General features: G+C 55.7%; 1 protein-coding gene across 3 annotated transcripts in view; it reads left to right on the forward strand.

The window, feature by feature from the left end:
- The window catches only part of LOC108397364 (TGF-beta-activated kinase 1 and MAP3K7-binding protein 1), a 77,247-nt gene extending 62,384 nt beyond the window's left edge, over positions 1-14,863 (forward strand). For 2 of the 3 annotated variants that reach the window (XM_037006926.2, XM_017660747.3), the window contains 8 exons: positions 4,092-4,178; positions 4,647-4,785; positions 5,646-5,759; positions 6,375-6,486; positions 8,383-8,527; positions 10,103-10,325; positions 11,353-11,515; positions 13,025-14,863. In XM_037006926.2, coding sequence (XP_036862821.2) covers positions 4,092-4,178; positions 4,647-4,785; positions 5,646-5,759; positions 6,375-6,486; positions 8,383-8,527; positions 10,103-10,325; positions 11,353-11,515; positions 13,025-13,232 — 1,191 coding nt within the window. In that variant the 3' untranslated portion in view covers positions 13,233-14,863. The remainder of the gene's footprint in view (positions 1-4,091; positions 4,179-4,646; positions 4,786-5,645; positions 5,760-6,374; positions 6,487-8,382; positions 8,528-10,102; positions 10,326-11,352; positions 11,516-13,024) is intronic. The other variant, XM_037006927.2, reaches the window with a different exon arrangement.
- The last annotated feature ends 416 nt before the right edge of the window (positions 14,864-15,279 follow it).

The following is a 15,279-nucleotide window of genomic DNA, read 5'->3' on the forward strand; positions in this document are numbered from 1 at the left end:
GTGGGAGCAATGTGTTTTGTTAGGGCTGCCTTAAGCAGAACACCCCGCAAGTACCCAGGCCGTTAGGGCAGCAGCTCCCTCATGACCCAAAGAGATACGGGTCCATTTGGCCAGGGAATAAGGAGTATTGAAGTGGTGACCAGGAAAGGCTGGAATGGTGGAGCTGAGGATTGATTGGTATAAACAGAATGTCCCAGCATTTAGAGGACCACCTAATGCCCAGATATTTAATGCTTGTGGCTGGGCCTTGAATTTTATGTGGGTTGGTAGCCCAGCCTCTGTGTTGCAGGTGGATCAATAGCCATGTTAGGGTCTCTCGCATCTCATCCTCCAAGGGACCCTGGATTAGAATGTCATCAATATAGTGGCAGGTGACACAAGGGGACACTGTCAGGGCATCAGATCTTGCTGGCAAAGATCATGGGCAATAGCCAGGCTATTAAGAAAGCCCATAGGCAGGTAAAGTATATCGATTGCCCTGCAATATGCAGGTGAAGGGCACACTGTGCTGTGGCTGGGCCTTCCCGGTTATCGATACTGAATAGAACATCAGATAGACTGTCATGGCAAGGTCAGTCCTTGGAGCCCCCTGGATATCCTGGTTTAACTGGACATTGTTGGGAATGGGAGCCTTAGTAGGGGGCACCTGAGCATTTAAATTTTAGTAGTCAGGTGTAAGGGCCACTCCTTCATAGCAGGCTTCAATATTGGCCAAAGGGGGAATTAAAAGAAGAAATGGTGTGTTTACTGATACCTTCCTTTAATAAATCTTGAATAATGTGTGTCCATACCCTGTCCCAAGCAATGTTGGGCATTATTTATTGTCTTAACTGCGAGTGGCAGTCTTACAGGCTCCCAGTGTGCAGCCCCCCCCAAGGAAGGCCAGGAAACAGGGTTTATTCTAGATGGTATGGTGGCTGCATCAAGGCATCAGCACCTGTAACAGGGAAAGGTAGAGCCCAAGAGGCCACCATCGCAGAAAGATTTTTAATAAAGATTGTTCCAATAGTGAGACCTAAGGGAAGTTGAACCCTTCTATTCTGTTATGCCTTGTAATTTAAAGGGTGCCCCTCACTTGCATTTGGAAGGGTTCCTGGGAAGCACCATAATCTGGGCTCCAGTGTCGTGAGAGCAGTAAAATACCGTCCCTTCTGTGTGTCCCAGTGGGTAGTTAGTGAAGCACACAGATGACTGTCCCCTGGAAGAAGAACAAGCTCCGGGGAGCTACTGGGTCCCTAGGCCAGGGGCCTTGGTGGCTGCCGCCCTCAGATTGGGCTGTGGATCCGGCCTGCGGCATGCTTGGAGGAGACAATGGCATCTGCCCACAGGGCAGGCCAGCCACCTTCTGAGGAGCTCACGGCACCTCAGCAGAAGCTTCCAGCTTGTGTCGGGGCTGTCCTGAAATAAAGTCAGTGTGGACCTGGAGCTGATCCCGGAGCTGCCAGTACAGGGAGGCCTGTGGGTCATCTCATGAGGGAGGGAGCTGGTGGCAGTGCCACACCTCAGTGGGCCGCTAAGAGGCCCAGAAGCCCCCATACCCTTTAGGGCTCCTCCCTTTGGTTTCCTGGCTGTGCAGACAGTGGAGTCGTTTGCCTTTATTGGCAAACAAGACTTGGGCTTCATAAAAATACTCTTTTTCCTGTCTAACTACAGCATCTGTGGGGTCTAATGCCTATAGTACTGTATCTGACATTTCTATGAATTGTAACCACATGACCTCGTAATTAGGGGGCCCCCTTTAAGAAGAACTCCTTAGATTCTAGCCTCAAGGGCACCTCTTCAGGCGGGAAATGGTCAGGGGCATCTGTGGGAGCAAGGTGCTCAGCAAGTTGAACCATTCCGATTTTATGTAGGTGCCCCACTTCATCCGGGGGTGTCTGCTTGCGGTGCGCCTCCTCTGTGATGACTGAGACGGATGGTGGGCTCCGTGCCAGCCCGCAGAATCCAAGTCAGGAGGGGCAGAGCTGCTCCATCCTTGTCTTTGAGAGCCCTGGGGCTTGGCAGGGGTCTCTTGCGCTGTTTTGTTTTGTCTGTGTCTCCTGCCCTGGAGGCTCAGTACTTTCGGGAGCACCCTCACTGCAGCAGCAAGCCCAGAGATGACTCTAGGGTGCCTCTAATAAAATGGGCCCTCCCTACAAATTACGAATTTTAGGATTTTGGCCAGTCTGGCCAGCTAGCACATCTCAGCCACTGTAAGCAACACCTTGGGGCCAGTTCCAAAGACCAGTACATCAGTCAGAGTCCTTCTCCTCCCCTTCCCTTTGGACAGAGTTTTCTAGAAACTGGCATGTCTATCATGGTATCGTTACATGTCTCCATTTTTCATTCATGTTGACCATTGTTGGACATTTTGATACAATGGATAATGACAGGGAACACCTGGGACAAAGGGTGCCTCTTCCTGGACTCATGCTGCCGCCTCTTGCTATAAGGTGTCTTCAGTCCAACTCCCAGGGCTTGGGTCCCTCCTGCTCTTGTGCAGTGTCAGCTGATGTCTTTGGGAAGACCCCTAAACCCCACACCAATGGTTTGGCATGTTGATGTGCCCCTACTTTCAGGAAGGCCCAAGCCATTTGAGCAGGGGTCTTAGTGTCTAGTAGTTTTCAACTTCTAGGGACTTGTAAGGAGGTGGTACCGTGTGCTCAGGGGCCCCGCTTTTATCAAGGATTTATTTTGCTGCTTTTATTAGGGATTTGTTGTCCCACCAGGGATGGGACTCCTGATACCCCATTGGGTCAGGGGATGATCAGTGACTGCAGCAATGTAAGAGACACCACGGCAGCATTTGCCCATCTAGGGGACCGTGATGCCTCTGGCGGAGTTACCTCTGTCACAGGCTAAGGCTGGCTCCCCAAGCTCCTCACCCGAGTCCCAGGCAGACATAGTGGGCCCAGCAGCCAGCCTCCCCTTTGGAACTAAGCTAGAGGAACTCTCACTGGCTCCAGGACCTGATAGCCTGTATCCCCGGCCCCTACCCAGGGGAACGAGGCAGACCTCTCGTGATAGGTCAGCTCACTTTGGCTTAGTGCCGGGACTCTAGCACCTGATAATAGCCAATTATCTCCATACCCACACCCAGTGGGGCTTCATTCAGAGGAAAACACCCACCTCAGGCTAGGTCCTGCCAGCTGATCTCTGCAGGGGAGTCTGACCATAAGTTCATGGCACTGACAGTTCAGGGTGGAGATCTGTGGTGGCACCAGGCTGCAGCAACATTCAGTAGCACGGAACAGCACTACAGACCACCAGCAAGTGGTGGCTCCCTCCCAGAGCAGTGGAGTCGGGGGGCTGAGCCCTGCTAGGGCCAGATGACCCCTTGCTCCAGGGGCGGCTTTGGCGCTGAGCCTCTAGTTGCTGCAAGTGCCCTGGGCTTGCCTCCGCGCTTCTGGTTGGCGGGCGCTCGCTTGCCAGTTCTGCATTGTTGTTTAGGAGTTTTTCCTCCTGGCATCTCCTTTTGGAAGCACGTCTGGAGGCACTTAGTTTGAGATGAGAAGAATGGATTCCTGTTCCTCGAAACAGCCTTCCCAGCCACTTTCCCTCAGCACCTGAGGGTGAGAGCACCCTCCACAGCCTCAGGCCCTGTGCCCGTGAACCTCAGCTGGGTCCCCTGGGAAAGGCAGCAGTGTGACCAGTGTCAAGGGGCCGGTAGGATGTAGTAATGACACTGTCATTGATCTAGGCTCACTCCGAGCCAGGTGCTGGGTGCTCAGGGTGAATGATCTCGGTTACCCCCAGATCAACACTTGTCTCTGTTTCATAGATGAGACAGACTTCCCAGCTGACAAGTGGCAGAGCTGGAATTCACCCCCAGGAGGCCTGATTTCAAGCCTGTGCTCTTAAGCTGTCCACCTTCTCCTGCCTCTCTCTGGGTGGTGTTTCTGCAGTGTCCCCTTAGATGGCAGCAACCCCACAGGGCTGACGTCTGTCAAACATGGCTTGCAATAGTGCCTCTGCTGCCACGTGGGAAGCCCCCATCACATGAAGACCTGCAGTTAATCCAATCTGTTGGTCTCAATAGGGGACATTTCGGGTGACAGTGGTGTTGGACTGGCCATTGCCCTCACACCTCCCCCTGTCCTCTGTGCCTCCAGGCCTTCGATGTGGTGGAAAGGAGCTTCTTGGAGTCCATTGATGATGCATTGGCGGAGAAGGCAAGCCTCCAGTCCCAGCTGCCAGAGGTAATCTCCCCAGCCTGCTCCCAGGAGAAACAAATGAGGCCTGGCTTTGTTAGGAGCAAGGACCTCCTGCCATATCACTTGCAGAGAGTGACACAGCCGGGTCAGAGCAGGGTTAGGGGAATAGTCCCTGACTGGGCACATGGACAGCATGGGGTTACCCTCCCAGGGGCCTCCCTGGCCTGCTATGGGCACCTTCACTCAGGCTCAGCGTGGGGTGGGCAGTGACGGGTGTGAGGCGAGACCCTGCAGGTCAGGAATCTGAATGTGTGCACAGCCTCACCACCTGCCTGCTCACCTCACCCACCAGCTAGGTAGGTCATGCCTGGCTTTCCTGGAAGTCCGCCCTGGAGCAGCAGCCAGTTTCCATCCTGGCTGGGCTCTCGGGTCCTTGCCCACAAGGGAGGGGCAGGTTGGTGAGCTGGCCTCCGAGAGCCCGGCCTGCTCTGACTCCATGAGGGCGGCTTGCAGGGTGTCCCTCAGCACCAGCTGCCTCCTCAGTATCAGAAGATTCTTGAAAGACTCAAGGTGTTGGAGAGGGAGATCTCAGGCGGAGCCATGGCTGTCGTGGCCGTCCTCCTCAACAACCGGCTCTACGTTGCCAACGTCGGTGAGCCACCATCCGTCTGGGCAGGGAGGGTTCTTTGGGCGTCTGCTTTCCGGACCCGTAAGACCCCAGCCCGAGGCTCCTGAGGCCACCGGGTGTGTTTCCTGTGAGTCCTGAAGAATGTCTCAGTCACAGCCTGGGGAGTCTGAGGTGCCACCTTTCATCCCCATTCTGCCCCTAACTGGTTTGTAGCCTTGGGTGAGTTGTCCCCTCTTTGGGTCACCTTAGTGGCTTCCCCTTCTGGAAAAGGTTGTCTCAGCAGCCTGTGAAGGGTGGCGAGGTGGGCTGGGTGGGGGCTGGAGGGTGAGGGGCCACAGGGACCTTGGATCCTGTGGGCATAGGAGGGTGTCTGGGGACCTGAGAAACCTTCCTCCTGGGGCTCTGTGGAGGCTCATGGAGAACATTTTTCTTTTCTTCCTCCTTTCTTAAGATTCCATTATGAAAGAACTTTAAAAATGTAAAAACAAAGTGAATAGCATTTGATGGGTCCCATGTGCCCACCCCAGCCCCATCCGCTGTCTCCTCACGGCCAGTCTCATTTCACCTGTAGCCCTTTGTCCCCAGGTCGTGCAGCACAGCTCAGGCATCTTGTCACAGTACCTGTAAATATTTCCATATGTCTCCCTAGAGAAAAGGGCTCTTGTGAAAGCCATAATCCTAGACACCCTGGGACGACACTGGGAAAGTTTAACCTAGTTCTTTACTCTCATAGCTCCCCCTGACTGACTCATCCCCACGGCCACAGCCTGTTTTCTTTGCACATTTCAAGGAGTTCCACATGTGAGATGCCTGCCTTTTCTCTCTCTCAACTTACCTTGTTCCTCCTTATGCCTCTTTGCTCAGCTGCTTGAATTCTGCTACAGGTACGAACCGAGCACTTTTGTGCAAATCCACAGTGGATGGGCTCCAGGTGACCCAGCTGAATGTGGATCACACAGCCGAGAACGAGGATGAGCTCTTCCGGCTCTCGCAGCTGGGTGAGTGGGTGCGGGCCAGGGGTCAGAGGGGGCGGGAGGAGCCCCAGGGCTCACTCCATGCCCCGTTCTGCAGCTGCACGGAGGGAGGTATGGAGTAGATGGACAGTGACCTTGGGCTTGGGGCCAGCCCACCGAGGCTTGAATCCCAGCTCTGGCGCTTCCTGGTCAGTGATGTCTGGAACTCACTCAGGTTTTCTGTGCCTCAGTTTCCCCATCTGTGTAACACCTACCTCAGAGTGTGGTGAGGTTTGAAAGAGTTAATATGTGTAAAGTGCTTCCAAGAGCCCCTGGCGTATGGTGGTGGGATTGGTGAAGACTGAGAGGCCACAGACATCCTGAGATTCCAGCCTCTTCCACCGTAGCCCCTCTCGCCCTTCCTGGTGGGCACAGCAGTGCGAGACCTGTGCTGGATCTGACTGTGCAGAGGAGGGGGCCTGAGTCGGGGGCGTTCGGATGGGGCTGGAGACTGGGCACTGGGGACTTCAGTGGCCTTGTCAAAGCGCCCTGCTGTGACCTCATTTCCTGCTCAGGGTCCGAGTTGCCTTGTTCTCGTGGCTGTGTCTGTGTCCCCTTCTTCATCAACAAGATCCGATTCTTCTCTCCTCCCTCTGGCAGGTTTGGATGCAGGGAAGCTCAAGCAGGTGGGGGTCGTCTGTGGGCAGGAGAGCACCAGGCGCATCGGAGATTACAAGGTCAAATACGGCTACTCTGACATCGACCTGCTCAGGTAGGCGGCCAGCCCAGCTGCCCCCACTTTGCAAGGCCAGAGGGCCTGGGGCAGTGGCAGATTTTAGGCTGTAGGGACAAAAGGTACAGTTGAGGTAGTTCAGAGCCCAAGAAGACTCCTTTTTCCTCCCAGAGAGGCTGGTATGGGGTCCTAGACTCAGCAGGCCAAGAGTTGGGGTCCTGTAGAGCTGGGCTGGCAAGGGGTCAAGCTAGGGAGATGGGCCAAAGCAATGGGCAGCAAGCAGTGCCCAAGTACCTGGCAGGCGAGGTCAGGATTGGCAAGAGCTGCTTGGTGTGGATAGGGACAGACCAGAGGCCCTTTGGCTGGCATTGTCCATGGCTGGGGCTAGGGTGGATGCCAGATGAGCAGCCCATTTCCCTCCAAGGATGCTTCCCAGTGCTCAGCAGCAATGGGCAGTGATGATACCATGCTCCTTTATTGTGCCAAGCCTGTGCTCAGCCCTTACATACATCCTCTTACTCAGTCCTCACTCCCCCTGTGAGTTAGGTGCTGTTTTGCCCCAGGGGTATTTTCATATGAGGAAGCTGAGACATAGAGACATTAGGTAGCCTACCTCTGGTCACTGGGTTGGCAGTGGACAGAGGCAGGACTTGAACCCAGGCAGCCTGAATCCAGAGCACGTCTTAACACTGACAGAGAAAACAGGTGTGTGTGTGTGTGTGTGTGTGTGTGTGTGTGTGTGTGTGTGTGTGCATGCATGTGCGTGCACGCGTATGTCTGGTGCCCATCACAGCATTTACTATCACTGACAGGTGTGTGTGTGTGTGTGTGTGTGTGTGTGTGTGTGTGTGTGTGTGTGCATGTGCGTGCACGCGTATGTCTGGTGCCCATCACAGCATTTACTATCACTGCCAGAGCCACAGAGGAATCATGCCAAAGACCCCATCATCAGAGGCCAGATGTCATTGTATCTTAGCACAAGTTAGAACCTCTTCCTCTCACAAGATTGAGGAGATTGAGTTTGGAGTATCTGTCTCTAATTTGTGGGGTTCTGTTTGCTCTGTTGGAAAGTACAGCTGCAGCTTAACACAGTTCAGGCAGTGCCAAGGATATACAGTGTCTTCCACCCCAAGCCTGGTTCCTTCCCCAGAAGCTGCCCGTTTCTCATGCATCCTGCCAGGGTCTGTGCACACGCACATACATGTGTGGGTGTTGGGTGGTGGGGTGTGTGGGCAGCCTTCACACCGCACACAGTGCTAGCATATTCCTCACAGCGTCTTGCACCTCACTGTTGTCATTACAGATGCCCATTCCTCCACTCCTGCACACATGCAGTTTGGGTTAGCGGCAGTCGTGGGAACAGCTACTTGGATTCCAGCTAACCCGCCTGTACTGACAGACCTTCAGGATGTTTCCAGGCTTTGCTCTTCCAAATTCTGTTGTCAGAAGCATCTTCTTACACTTGCCTCTGTGTGCATGTGTTGGAACTTTCTGACGCTGCTGTCTCTGATAGTGTGTGCTAGTAAATGATTCCTGTGCAGGTAGCGTGCGTGGGGTCTGGGTCAGCCTGGACACTTGTTTCAGAAGAGCCCAGAGGAGTAGGCTTTTGAAAGAGAACCCACCCCTCTTGCTGTTCCACCCTCCCTCCAACACTACCCAGGCTCTGTGGACAGGAGATGTGGACTGAGGCCAAGGTGGGGCTTTTGACCTTTGCTGTCCAGACCCAACTACCCACTAGCTTTTCTGGCCTTCAAAGCTTTATTTTTTGGTAGCTGCCCTTAGAAAACAGGTCTGCTTTTCTGAGTTCCTCTTTCCTCTGCTTCCTCTTGTCTGATGTGTATTTTGCTTTACATTCCGGGTATAGATTCTTCTCCTTAGCAGAAGAAATGTCCCCTGGGGGCATTCCAAGCATTCCTTTCCCCTCTCTTCCTACAGCGCTGCCAAGTCCAAGCCGATCATTGCGGAACCCGAGATCCACGGTGCACAGCCCCTGGACGGGGTGACTGGCTTCCTGGTGCTGATGTCTGAGGGGCTGTACAAAGCCCTGGAGGCAGCCCATGGGCCTGGGCAGGCCAACCAGGTGAGCCGGACGCAGCAGAGCGCAACTGGCCAGCTTGCAGGGTGGCGTGCTACCGTGGAGACACAGACAGCCCTCCTGCTCAGCTCCAAAGTGCTCGGAGACCCAGAGCACTGATCGCAAATGCCATTGCCAGACATCTTCTCTGGGTTCAAAACTGGGGGACGAAAAGGTCCAGATCTGCAAGAACACCCACCCCACCCAAAAGCTTTGCTTCTTCGGGGCTTGAAGCACTGTCAGTCTCCAGGGCCCTGAGCAAAGCCTGAAGGGAAGGGGGTGAGACGGAAGTGAATTTCCGTGGTCTCCATTGCTCTGGAGCCTGTCCAGGAAGGGCCCGAGGCCAAGGAGAACCCAGACTAGTGTAGCCTGATACACAGAGGACCGGATGCCTCTCCACCACTTGCTCCTCTTCCCTCTCTGAGCTGCTGATGACGTACAGTTTGTTCCTTATCTCTAAGATGGGGATGATGACATCTGCCTTTGTGGGACTGTGGGGTAACTGGTGTGATGCACACCAGGCCTCGGCCAGTGAGGCTACTTATTTTTCCTACACCGTGGAGCACACCTGTCAGACAGTTGCCACTAAAGCTTGACCTTGAGGCAGTTACTTCAAGGATGATTTGGGAGGGCAGCTGCCTTGACCTCACCTGAGACTGCTGGGTTGGTCAGATAAGTTCAGAATTGTGTTACTTCTATGGTTCTTGTAGGAATGTAATCTTCTCTGCTTCTCCTTTCTAATGAAAACAAGGAGGAGGAAGTCTTATGTGTCTCACTATCTCCTGTTATCTGTGTTCAAGCTTTTTTACCAATTCTGTCATTCCTTCCGGTCGCCTTGTAACTGGGGCAGGGGCTCACGGCCACTTTGAGTTAGAGAGCTCAGGGCTTGCAGGGTTCAGGGTCATGCCTGACGGGGCACAGCTGGTCAGTAATGAGCTGAGCCCAGCTTGGATGAGGCCCACATCATTTCCTGGTGCCTGCCCCTGCCCTTCTGCCTGCCAGAGACCTTGGCCAGTCATCTTAGAGGGGATTTTGTGTTTGTGGTTTTGATTTTATTGTCAATGTGATTTTTTTTCCTTATCTTTGGTCTTCACTGTAGAATTATCCAGTGGCTTCTCCTGGGTTCTAGAATACATTGAACAGTGGACTTCTCTGAGGACAGGGACCCTGTCTTTTTCATATCCCAGATTTCTGACAAAATTGGCCTATCACAGCACATGAGAAATTTGTTCTGGGGAGAAAGTTTAGTGGCAGCAGCAGTCCATACTGGGCTTTTTAGTTGTCCCCAGAGGTCCTTGCACCCACTGCTTTATTTAATCCTCTTTCTACCCCAGTCAGGTGGAGATTATCCCCCGTTTTATTGGTGTGGAAGCCAACAATCAGAGAGATCACAGGTCACACCTTTTCTAATGAAAATAATCTGGAAGGATTATTCCGAATACCTTGAAAAGCTCAGATTGCAGCTTAGTTGGTGGGGACTTCCTCCACCTGCTTGGGCAGTGACCCCCAAGTGTCCTAAGTAGGCTCTGGTGTTGGGGCCCTCTTGTCCCTTACCTGAAGGTTTTGTGCCCTCTGCCCCAGGAGATCGCCGCCATGATTGACACTGAGTTCGCCAAGCAGACTTCCCTGGATGCTGTGGCCCAGGCCGTGGTGGACCGTGTGAAGCGCATTCACGGTGACACCTTCGCCAGTGGTGGGGAGCGTGCCAAGTTCTGCCCAAGGCATGAGGACATGACCCTGCTGGTGAGGAACTTTGGCTACCCACTGGGTGAAATGAGCCAGGCCACACCGGCCCCAGCCCCAGGTATGTGCACAGTGGGGACAGGAAGCCACCTGAGGAGGCTATCCAGGGGTGGGTGCTGAGCTGCTGAGGCCATGAGCCCTGCTACCTGGGTGGAGATGGAGTCCTGGCTGTAAATGGCTCTGGTCCAGGCTCTCTGAGCCATGTTTGTTTGCTTTTTTCCTTTTGCCTATTAAATATGGATAGTACCACCTGCCCCGGCCACCTCCTAAAGAGCCAAATGATGACAGGCCCTGAAGAGTATGTGGCTAGGTCCTAGACGCCATGGCAACTACTGGCTGAGTGCCTGCTTTGTGCCAGGCACTTTACCCAAACGCTCCCTATAGTCTTATAGGAACCCTGAGATGGGGCTGAGGCTTTAGAAGGAAGAGACCTAGCAGGTAAGGAATGTGGACAGACAGTCCCTGAAGCCTGGCTCTGTCATTGGGCCATGGCAGGGGCAAGGGCGAGATGCTTCACCTTCAACCTTTTTGATTCTGAAATCAAGATGCTCAGGAGGAGAGGCAGTTCTGTGAGCTGCCTCCCAGAGCTGAGTCGAGACCATCGGTCCCTGGGGCCTGCATTTCTCTTCCTTTTCACAAGGCAGCCTTGGCACTCAGGCATCTGCAGATGGATTTGTTCTTCCACGGGCACCAGGGTTACTGTAATTCTCACTTGTCACTGCAACTGTGTTTTTGTTGGGCCACCCTCAACTAGGAGCACCCTTGCCCCTTGGACTAAAGCATCGTGGGAAGCCGGGTGGTAACCCCTTCATTGAGGCAGCTCAGTATTTGATTCTTTTCCTGCTTTGAGCACCAGCAGTACTTTGCTGCAAAGAAGAGCCCTCTGCCCAGCCTAGCAGAGTCTCTGCCAGGGGACACTCCTTCCCTGTCCCAGGGGCAGAAGGCCAGGCTTTGGCCTGGGGATCCAGAGGGGGCCTCTGCCGACCTTCTCAGCCCCTCAGACAGCACTCACCTGGAGCAGCCCTCCGCCCCCCCACCCTGGGCTTCCCCCCGGCCATTCCCTGTGGCCCACCACTCTTCCTCTAAAGCTGCAGGAGGACGTGTGTACCCCGTGTCCGTGCCTTACTCGAGCACCCAGAGCACCAGCAAGACCAGCGTGACCCTCTCCCTTGTCATGCCCTCCCAGGGCCAGCTGGTCAATGGGGCCCACAGCGCTTCCACCCTGGATGAAGCCACTCCGACCCTCACCAAGTAAGCCCTTCCCCCTCCTCCAGCCACTCAGCTCTGCTCCGTGGGGACAGCCCTTGGTGCCTGGACAGAAAGAGCGCAGAGCCATGTCCTGTGGCAGAGTATTCTTGGATGATGAGATGCCCTGGGTCTTGTACCTCCCGAATTCCCCAGCTCCATTCCCGGGAGGCCTCCCTAGATGCTGAGGCACTGCAGGTGCCGGCCGCTCACTGCGGCTGGACCAGGGCGGGGATGGAGGTTCTGGGGGCAGAGCGGACAAGATGGGCGAGAGGAGACAGGCAGCTGTTGACAGCCTGCTGGTTGTATTTTCCGGTGGGTCCCACATACTATTATCATTTAATGGGAAGGTCCTTCTGTTCTTTTCTCCCATCTTGGAGTGTGTGATGCAGGTGGCTTCTCTGAGGGCATCCCCACTTGGGGGCCATCGTTTGGTCTATACTGGCTGGTCAGAGCCAGTGTTTTCGGACTGAAATAGCCCATTTTAGCTGTGAAGTGCTCTCTAGTTACAGGGGCCGGGGGAGGCAGCACGAGGTCTGGAGCCCCCTCCTCTCCACAGACCTGCCGGACAGGTCGTGCCCACCCCACCCCCTCGCTTCTGTGGAATGTGTATCGCCAACACTGCCCCAGCACACCAGGGGGCCAGGGTCTGGTTTCCACATTCCAGCCCTGCACAGAATAATAGAGGTGCCACACCCGGGCCACTCAGAGTTGATGTGGCCAGTTGGCCTTCAGGAAAGGAGTGGTGGCTGTTCCCTCTGCCCCGCCAGGGCCGCCAGTGGAAGCCTCTAGCTGTGTCCACAGAGGCAGAGTGTGACAGCAGCGGCCCCAAACCAGGCAGGAGAACCAGCCATCCCTCTGACCCTCCTAACTCCCTGAGCCTCTGCACAGCCCCTTCCCTCTCTCTGCGCCTGAGCTGAGTTGGGCCCCACTGTGGGTTGTCCCAGTGCCGGGCAGTGCTGGGAGCCCACAGGATGGTGGGCTGGCAGGTAATTCCCTGCTGTTACACACTCTGTGACAGACGGGGGGTGCCTGGGGAGCCCTGAGAACACGGGGAGGGCGGGGGGGCGCCCTCCTACCCAGCCAATGAGGGGAATGAGTGGGGTGCAGTGAGGAAGGCTTCCTGAGAGAGGAGCCTTTGCGTCCTGTGGGCAGTGGGCTTTGGGTCAGGACGGATCGGGAGAGGCTGGGATTGCTGGCCTCCCGCCCGGCCCTGCTCCCAGCCTGGAGGTGTGCTCTGTCCTTTGCAGCAGCGGCTAGCCAGACACGGGTAGTGAGCCCTTGAACTGAGTGATCCCTTTTATTAATTCCAGTTAATTTAAATAGCCACATTTAGCTAGAGCTTAAAAAATACATTTGATTTTCATCTGCCCCTAAGAGCATCTGGCCAGGCTGGCTCTCGTGGTCACCTTTGTCAGAGGCCTGTGGCCCAGGGGGCTTGCTGAGGCAGGGGCTGCCTGTCCCTGGCCGGAACCCAAGGCCCCTGACTGACTGTCTCTCCTGTTGTGCCTGCAGCCAGAGCCCCACCCTGACCCTGCAGTCCACCAACACGCACACCCAGAGCAGCAGCTCCAGCTCTGACGGGGGCCTCTTCCGCTCCCGGCCCACCCACTCGCTCCCACCTGGGGAGGATGGCCGAGTTGAGCCCTACGTGGACTTTGCTGAGTTTTACCGCCTTTGGAGCGTGGACCACGGGGAGCAGAGTGTGATGACGGCACCATAGCCCCGCTGGGGAGTGCAGCTGAACAAGACCTGGCGTGGGGAGGAGGGGCCCAGCTCTGGGCCAGAATGGGTCTTTTCCTGCCAGTTAGCTATGCCACAGGGCCAGGGGGTGCCCAGTCCTCAGCCTGCACCATACTCACCCTGCAGCGCTCAGCACCGGTGTGGACTCGGCCCCTTGGACATGCCTTGTCACTGCCCAGGGGCTGGAGGCCACTCCCTCAGGCAGCCTCAGCAGGGCCTTTGCCATTTCTTGGAACAGAGGGCACAAGTGGGCAAAGCCACTGTCCGGGGCAGCCTCCATTTTCTCAGGGCCACTGCCCTCCTGCTCCCACCTCCCCTGGGGAGCTTGTGGCCACTGCTAGTGCCCCTCCCCACTGGGCACTGGACCCTCCTCCCACTTCCAGAGCAGAACCCAGCTGGCACCTGCCCCCAAGCCTGTACTTATCCCTGGGTGTGCCCAGCTTGTTTTCATTGGTAAAAGTTCAGAAAGACCAGGGAAATATCAGGAGCCTGGGGTGGCTGACAGGGGACAGGTCAGAGTGAAAGGACTGGAGGGAACGGGTCCCGAAGGAGCGCTGGTCATAACACCCACCAAAGGGCAGAGCCTGGATGTGCCGGGCTTCTCCAGAGATGGGGGGCGGCAGAGCAAGCATGTGCCTGGACCATGTCGGGGCAGTGACCGCTTTTGGCAGACTCCTCCGGGACCTGGGAAGGCCTGAATCGGGGTGAGCCAGTTTTGCTTTGCTCTGAACTTACTGGCACTGGGGAAGGCCTCCGACTGGGGAGCCACTGAGGTTAACAGTCTTTACACTGACTGTGCACCTTGACCTGCTGGGAGGAAGCAAACAGGTCTGATTCAGGCCACAGTGGGGGGCTCACTTGAAAGAAAATGGAAGAAAATGAATCTGAAAGGGAAGAAGTCCTTTGAGACCAGCTGCTCAGGGTGGTCAAGGGCCTTAGAAATGTACACTGTCTTTCTGGGCACCAGGGGCAGGGCCGGGCTGGCCCAGGCCCGAGGTGGGCCATCTCACACGTGTTCTCTGTCTTCAGTGGGGAGGGGCTGCCACCAGGCCTGTTGGCTGGGATCGCCGTCCGTATTTCCAGAGGGGGAAGCAGGCCCAGGAGACTCGCAATTTGCCCAAGTCACATGGTCAGTGGTGGAGCAGAGCTCCAATCTTTCCCTCAGTCTAGGAGGCCCCCTGGATTCCTGTGCCCGCTCCCCAGCTCCCAGCCTCCTGTCCCCCACACAGCTCACCTGGGGCCGGCCTGTGTTCTGCCTCCAGTGTGCCTGGACTCAGAAAAGGAAAAGGCCAGTTGTGCAGCCCCGTGCCCACCCTGCGGTTCCTGAATGCATGTCCCTGCAGCAGAGCAGGGCCCAGTGTAGTGCCAGGGAGAGGCCGGCTCCAGGGAGCCTCAGCGTGAGCAGAGGAGAAGTGCATCTTGGCAGAGGGCCGTCACCCCCCCTCCACTACGAAGTCGCCGTCTCTGTTCTGCAGGCAAGCAGATTTAAAATCAGTCACAGAGGCTTGGGAACGAAGAGAATTCTCTTCCAGGATGTCTGTGATGCTGTTCCATCTCTAGAAATACAATCACTTTCTTACCGTAGTAAAGGACTGACGAGTGGCCGCCTTACACGCCGTGTGTTCACAGTGCTCTTGCTCATGTCTCCTGTAGCTCGCACAGCGGTGCTGGGAGGCGGAGGCCTCCTTTCCTGCCCAGCAGCTCCCCAGGCTGGGGCAGAGCTGGGGTGTGGACCCCAAGGGGAGAGTGCTGGGCTGTCTGGCATCCCTCCAGGTACCTGTGCCTCTAGAGAGGGTGACCCTTCTGCCCTGGCGCAGGCCCTGTGGGCAGTAGCAGGGCTGCTGTGTGGTCCCTACTCTTCCTGACTCTGAGCCTGGCTCTTGGTGTGTGAGTAGCAGCCTGGCTGTCAGAGCTTTAAGTCGCCAGGACAGGGTCCTGACCCTTTCACCAGTTGGTGCACATTCAGGGGATTCATTTGCTTCGCTTTGGTTTTGTTCGGGTGGAGGAAGTTCTGTAAACACCACTCC

The sequence above is a fragment of the Manis javanica genome, chromosome 10 (assembly GCF_040802235.1).
Source record: "Manis javanica isolate MJ-LG chromosome 10, MJ_LKY, whole genome shotgun sequence".
Classification (NCBI taxonomy): domain Eukaryota; kingdom Metazoa; phylum Chordata; class Mammalia; order Pholidota; family Manidae; genus Manis; species Manis javanica.